The sequence below is a fragment of the Ochotona princeps genome, chromosome 3 (assembly GCF_030435755.1).
Source record: "Ochotona princeps isolate mOchPri1 chromosome 3, mOchPri1.hap1, whole genome shotgun sequence".
Classification (NCBI taxonomy): domain Eukaryota; kingdom Metazoa; phylum Chordata; class Mammalia; order Lagomorpha; family Ochotonidae; genus Ochotona; species Ochotona princeps.
In genome coordinates, this window is record NC_080834.1 from 25,171,890 (window position 1) to 25,178,676 (window position 6,787).

At 62.6% G+C, this 6,787-nt stretch overlaps 1 protein-coding gene across 2 annotated transcripts; it reads left to right on the forward strand.

The window, feature by feature from the left end:
- Nucleotides 1-279: 279 nt before the first annotated feature.
- SPATC1L (spermatogenesis and centriole associated 1 like) lies at nucleotides 280-6,471 on the forward strand. Of its 2 annotated transcripts, none has more exons than XM_004594078.2 (4): nucleotides 280-597; nucleotides 3,116-3,466; nucleotides 5,839-5,990; nucleotides 6,093-6,465. In XM_004594078.2, exons 1-4 carry the CDS (start codon nucleotides 396-398, stop codon nucleotides 6,417-6,419), a joined length of 1,032 nt encoding a protein of 343 aa, XP_004594135.1. In that variant the 5' UTR covers nucleotides 280-395; the 3' UTR covers nucleotides 6,420-6,465. The 2 variants fall into 2 exon arrangements, with proteins under 2 accessions (XP_004594135.1, XP_058517514.1); XM_058661531.1 differs by having other exon boundaries at nucleotides 523-652; nucleotides 6,093-6,471.
- Nucleotides 6,472-6,787: the final 316 nt, after the last annotated feature.

The window sequence follows — 6,787 nt, forward strand, 5'->3', positions numbered from 1 at the left end:
CACATCTGATGGAGCAGATTCCTGCCTTTCTTGGTTTCTCCAGAAGCTGCATTGCCTTTGCAAGGGACCAGGGGCTTCAGTCCCTCGTAACCCAAACCCACACCCCTGCTACCATCACCATGGCACCCCCATCTGTCTGGTGGCATTCTGGGTGCCAGCCCATGTGCTCTGTAGGCCTCAGCCTTCAGGCAGGCCGGGGCAGAGCCGGGCCTGGGTACCCAGCTGATCGGCAGTCAGTGAGCCAGGCTGGGGTGGCGCGTCTCTTTAAGGTGGTGACATCACAAGGCCGTGGAATTCTTGGGTCTCAGGCTGTTTCTGGAGGGTCTGGGAGCCCTGGATTTCCATCTCCATGGGGCCGCAGGCCCGCGCATGCATGAGCACCTAGGGCGCCCACCATGGCGGAAGGCAGTGAGCTGATGAGCAGGCTCATGAGCGAGAACGCGGACCTCAAGAAGCAGGTGCGGCTGCTGAAGGAGAACCAGATGCTCAAGAGGCTGCTGAGTGAGAGCTGCCAGGACACCTGTGGCCGTGGCGGCCGTGACCTCCTCTTCCCCAAAACCAACACCTACCCTGAAGCCTGCTCACCCGGGAGCGGAGGTGAGGCAGGCGGGCACAGGGAGCAGTGGCCATCTCCCTGTCTGGGTGCCACTGGGTGTGTATCTGGGCCAGGGGCCATCATACAGGGGCGGTGCTGTGGCCTGGATGGACAGTATGCATGCCCCCAGTTCTGTGTCGGCTTGGCAGGGCTGGCCAACATATTCAACAGGAGTAGGCCCCGGGGATGCCTGGCCTAGGCACCTGGCTCGCAGCTGCAGGCATGTGCACCACTAGTCTCGTCACTGTGCTGGGTGCTGGCCTCTCCCTTGTGATGGGTGCTGGGAAGGTTCCCACCAGGGAAGGGTCTTGCTGTTGTCCATGTAGGGAACTGGGCCATGGTCATAGTCACCCATCACGTGGGACCCAGGTTTCTAGAGTTTTCCGCAGAGAATGCAGTGATTGGTCACCTTCTGTGATTGGTCACCAGGTGTCATTGCTTCTATTCTGGATTTTCTCATGAACAAGATGGAGTGCAGCTAGTAGGTGTGACCTTGGGCTATGGTCAGGATGGAACCACTTGTCCCACAAGCTCAGGAGTATTGGACACTCCTCAGCCAGGATGGGGACAGGGGGCAGAGGGTGCATCCAGGCCTGCCCAACCCTCAGCCACAGAGCAGGTGGCTGTGAGCCTTGCTGGCTGCAGGAGTGACCTGCCGACCAGGCTGTTGCTGGTCCCTGGGTGTCCGGCAGGCACAAGGCTTCATGGGTGGCCGAGGACTCTGAGCCCACATTCCCATCTGGAGCAGGTCAGGTTCATGACCCTCCGAGCATGGTCCCTCACGTACTTGAACCAGTGCCCATATGGGATGCTGGTGCTGCCATATCATGGCCTCCAATTAATTCTTGTGTCTATCGAGTCTGCGATGACTGAATGCAAATGACCCCTTGATGAGTTCACAGCCGGTGCACGCTATCTGACCTGTCACTCAGCACCTGGCACTGACCTCAGCTCCTGAGGGGCATCTGGAGCGTAGCAGGTGGCAGAGGCTTGGAGGGTGCAGGTGTCAATGCTGTGGCTGTGGCTGGTGGGCCACCTGCCCTGAGGGGGGATGGCTGCCCAGGCTGGGTCCTTCCAAGGGCAGGCGATGAGCACTTGGGTCAGCTTTCACCCCTCAGCCTGGAGTCCCAAGTCCTCTGCCTTCCCCCTGTTCCCTGCCCAGGCACCTGCCACCCATGTGGGAGCCCCGGACTTCACTGCTGGCTTCTAGTTTGGCCTGACTGTTTTTGTGGGCATTCGAGAAGCAAACCCATGGGGGAAGACTTGTGTCTCTCTACCTTACATATAAAACAAAGTAAACAGTTTTTGTGTCTGCCCCGATGGAGATGCTTGTGCCCAGGCCCAGGGTGCTGCTCTGCCTGGTCCTGAGCTGGCAGTATCCCAGGAGCGGGATCTCCATCCCCGGGTCTCATGTTTAGGTGTCAAGGGCCTGAGCACTTGAGCTGGTTGCCAGGGAGCTGGGGTTGTGGACAGAGCCAGGAACTGACCTGAGAACTGTGCCCCATGGACACACAGTGCTGTCTTCTGGGGTTTTGCCCTCATGGCATCACTGAGAAAGAGCTGCCAGATCTTTATTGCAAATTGTGATGGCTGTTAAGCGTCAAGAGCAAGAGGGGTCAACTGGCCCCTGTGTGTTGTGGGAAGCTGGGGGCTTAGCTGGCCCCTCTGTGCTGGATCAGCCAGGGGGCTTAACTGGCCCCTATGTGCTGGATCAGCCAGGGAGGGTTAGATGGCCCCTGTGTGCTGGGAGGTGGCCAGGGGCCTTAGTTGGTCCCTGTGTGCTGGGAGGTGACCAGAGAAGGTTAGCTGGCCCCTGTGTGCTGGGGGCAGCCAGGGAAGGTTAGATGGCCCCTGTGTGCTGGGAGGTGGCCAGGGGCCTTAGTTGGTCCCTGTGTGCTGGGAGGTGGCCAGAGAAGGTTAGCTGGCCCCTGTGTGCTGGGAGGTGGCCAGGGGCCTTAGTTGGTCCTTGTGTGCTGGGAGGTGGCCAGAGAAGGTTAACTGGCCCCTGTGTGCTGGGCCTCAGTGTGTGCACTTGGCGTGGTTGGAAGGAAGCAGGTTCCAGATGTGTTAGCTTTGCTGCCCAGAGCATGCATTCCCACATGGAGATCTCGAGAGTGGATGAGCCTGGGGGTAGAAAGTGGCAGGTGACACTCCAGGTGTGGGGGCAGGCAGGTGTGTCTCTAGGTATCACAGTTCATCCTGGGTTGGGAGGCACATCTGGTGTGTGTGGGGGGGCGTTGAAGCATTGCTTTCTACCCGGGCCCATGTCAGCCCCACTGTAGCACCAGGGTGCTGAATCTAATTGAGTGTGGGTGAGTGGCTGGAGGTGCCCCGTGTAGCACATGCAAGATACACAGACCATTCATCTGGGGCAGAACCATGAGCACTGGGGAAGGGGTCCCTTTGTGTCAAAGCCGTTAATGGGGAGGCTGTGGGGGAGTGCAAGGGGGTGTTGGCAGGGGCCGTGCTCTGGCCAAGCTTCCCCCACCCCGTGCTGACGACCCCCTCCACCCCCTGCAGTACCTGAGTTTGGCAGATTCTCTGGCATGCCTGAGGCGCCCACCCAGCTGCAGACGGCATCTCTCGAGGACCTGCTGTGCTCGCATGCACCTCTCTCCAGCGAGGACGACGCCTCCCCGGGCTGTGTTGCCACCTCCCAGACGCCCTTTAAGGCCTTCCTGAGCCCCTTGGATCTGCGCACTCATCCAGCCACTGACCGCAAGCTGTCCCCACTGTTGAGCCCCTCGCAGGACCCGCTGGTGGACAAGACCCTGCTAGAGTCCCGGGACATGACGCGGCCCAAGAAGGTGTGCTTCTCAGAGAGCAGCCTGCCCACGGGAGATCGCTCCAGGCGGAGCTACTACCTGAATGGTAGGGCAGGACAGGGGCATAGGCACACAGGGTGCGGCCTGGGCATGGGCAGGGTGTGGGCACGGACAGGTGGAGTGTGGATTGGGAAAGTGGGGTGTGGCCTGGGCTTGGACAGGGTGTGGGTGCGGGTGTGGGTGCGGGTGTGGCCTGGGCAGGGGCAGTATGTGGGCATGGACAGGCAGGGTATGGCCTAGGCATGGGCATGGACAGGGTGTGGGTATGGGTGTGGACAGGCAGGGTATGGGCATTGGCAGGTAGGGTGTGGCCTGGGCAGGGGCAGTGTGTGGGCATGGACAGGCAGGGTATGCCCTAGGCATGGGCATGGACAGGGTGTGGACAGGCAGGGTGTGGCCTGGGCGTGGGCATGGAAAGGTGGGGTGTGGATGAGGCCAGGAAAAGGTATGGGCAGGGTCTGGGCAGGGTGGCCGGGTGGGCTGTGATAGGCAGGCTGCCAGGGTGGGTAGAGGCGTGATGTAGCAGGGCGGATACAGGGCAAGAGGCCCTGGTGTGTCAGGGCAGTGCTGTGTGTCCTCCCGTCCACTCATGGGGTCATGCTGCCTGCTCTGAGGTGGGCTGTGGGACAGGGCCAGCCTCAGTCCACTTGCTTGGACCCGCACTGCAGGCAGGATGTCGAGGGGTATACACTGGGGACCCTGTGTTGACTAGCATCCAGAATGGCCACCCCTACAGAAGGGCATCATGGGGGAGGAGAATTGTAGGGGAAGCGGAGTTGTGTGGTTTCAGTGATGGAATAGTCTAGAATTAGGGCTGGAGTAAGAGCCTTTGGAACCACAGACCGCATGGGGTGGTGGTGGTGGCCTAAGTCCTGGCAAGAGAGAGGTTTGCAGGAGGGCCCAGGGCTTCTCTCGGCTCACTGTGAGGGTGTGCCCCGTGCACCCAGGAGGGGCCAGGGCTTCTCTCGGCTCACTGTGAGGGTGTGCCCCGTGCACCCAGGAGGGCCCAGGGCTTCTCTCGGCTCACTGTGAGGGTGTGCCCCGTGCACCCAGGAGGGGCCAGGGCTTCTCTCGGCTCACTGTGAGGGTGTGCCCCGTGCACCCAGGAGGGCCCAGGGCTTCTCTCGGCTCACTGTGAGGGTGTGCCCCGTGCACCCAGGAGGGCCCAGGGCTTCTCTCGGGGTCACTGTGAGGGTGTGCCCCATGCACCCAGGAGGGGCCAGGGCTTCTCTCGGCTCACCGTGAGGGTGTCCCCCGTGCACCCAGGAGGGCCCAGGGCTTCTCTCGGCTCACTGTGAGGGTGTGCCCCGTGCACCCAGGAGGGCCCAGGGCTTCTCTCGGGGTCACTGTGAGGGTGTGCCCCGTGCACCCAGGAGGGCCCAGGGCTTCTCTCGGCTCACTGTGAGGGTGTCCCCCGTGCACCCAGGAGGGCCCAGGGCTTCTCTCAGCTCACTGTGAGGGTGTGCCCTGTGCACCCAGGAGGGCCCAGGGCTTCTCTTGGGCTCACCGTGAGGGTGTGCCCCGTGCACCCAGGAGGGCCCAGGGCTTCTCTCGGCTCACCATGAGGGTGTCCCCCGTGCACCCAGGAGGGCCCAGGGCTTCTCTTGGGCTCACCGTGAGGGTGTGCCCCGTGCACCCAGGAGGGGCCAGGGCTTCTCTCGGCTCACTGTGAGGGTGTGCCCCGTGCACCCAGGAGGGCCCAGGGCTTCTCTCGGCTCACTGTGAGGGTGGATCTTGTTCCACTCTGAGTAACCACTGTGGTGCTGCCCACTCTCTACCATACGGGTGGTCCTGGTGGTGCAGAGGTCACTCCACCTGTGTGGCCATGCTTGCAGCCATGTGCCACTGCTCCTGCAGAGGGCTCCTGCAGGGCACTGTGTGGGGCAGCAGCTACTCCCTGCTGGTTGGACAGGGGCCTGTTCTGGAGACACATATCCTCAGATGGTTCCCCATGTCTGCACCCCTCGGGCCCTAGCCCCAGCTACTTTTTGCCTTGGGGGAACCCTTGCCTGCTTGCACCCACTGCTGTTCCTTGTGATGTCCATGAGCTGGGCCTGGCACCAGTGTGTGTGTGAGGGGAGGGGTATGAGTGCAGTGGGGCAAGGCAGCGATGAGTGGGTTCTGTGGTCTGGCCCCTCCCTCCGTTTGTGGCTGCTCTGGGTGGGGCTATGCACCCAATGCTGGCATCCAGCCCCAGGGTGGGCACGGGGGCTGCAGATGGTGGGGCCTCTGGACTGTGTGGTGTCTGGACTGCTGTGGGATGGATGAGCCTTGGTGGCACAACCCTCATCTCTCCGGGCTCAGGAGTGGGAGCAGCGGGGAGGGGCTGAGCCCCCAAACCGGAAGGCCAGGCTGCAGGGAGGGAGTGGGGGAGGGGAGAGGGAAGGCCCTGGCCGCTGAGGCCCGTGCTGGCCGCAGAGATCCAGAGCTTCGCAGGCGCGGAGAAGGACGGCCGCATTGTCGGGGAGATCGCCTTCCAGCTGGATCGTCGCATCCTGGCCTATGTTTTCCCGGGAGTGACACGGCTCTATGGCTTCACGGTGTCCAACATCCCAGAGAAGATAAAGCAGGTGTGCCCGATGCCCCATCCCGCACCCTCCCACGGCCCTGCGCCCTGCGCCCCACTCACGCCGCGTGCCCTCCCTTCCTCCCCAATGCCGCGTGCCTTGTAGACCTCTGTCAAGTCGCTGGATGGCTCGGTAGACCAGAAGAAGCTGCGCGAGCTGACACAGCGCTACCTGACGCTGACGGCGCGGCTGGAGCGGCTGGGCTACAACCGCGAGGTGCACCCGGTGTTCAGCGAGTTCCTCATCAACACTTACGGCATCCTCAAGCAGCGGCCCGACCTGCGCGCCAACCCGCTGCACAGCAGCCCCGCCGCACTCCGCAAGCTGCTCATCGACGTGGTGCCGCCCAAGTTCCTGGGCGACTCGCTGCTGCTGCTCAACTGCCTGTGCGAGCTCTCCAAGGCTGACAGCAAGCCGCTCTTCGCCTGGTGAGCCCGTGCTGCCCGCTCCGCCCGCTCCTGGGGCCACCACGCCCCTGCCGTGCGCCCGCGCCCGTGTCCCCGCGCCCGGCCGCTCACCCACGGGGCCGCGGCACCTGTCGCACTTTATTAAAAGCCTCTGTTTATCCCAGCGCTTCCACCTCTGCGTGTCCACGGTCCCGGCTCAGCCGTGAGGCGCACAGTGCAGAGTGTGTGTGTGTGTGGGGGTGGCACTGGGGAGGACCCCCAACCTCAAGGGCCTGGAGGTAGCTGAGGTCCGCAGCTCCATGCACACATGGGGACTGTGTGTGTCCTGTGCAGGCTGGATCCTGGAAGCTGATTACCTCACAGCACAGAATTTGCACCTATCAGGCCCCGGAA

Coding starts and splice junctions, on each gene's coding strand:
- SPATC1L (XM_004594078.2), top strand. CDS start 396: ATGGCGGAAGGCAGTGAGCTGATGAGCAGGCTCATGAGCGAGAACGCG. Junction 598..3,115: donor CTGCTCACCCGGGAGCGGAG/GTGAGGCAGGCG, acceptor CACCCCCTGCAG/TACCTGAGTTTGGCAGATTC. Junction 5,991..6,092: donor TCCCAGAGAAGATAAAGCAG/GTGTGCCCGATG, acceptor CGTGCCTTGTAG/ACCTCTGTCAAGTCGCTGGA.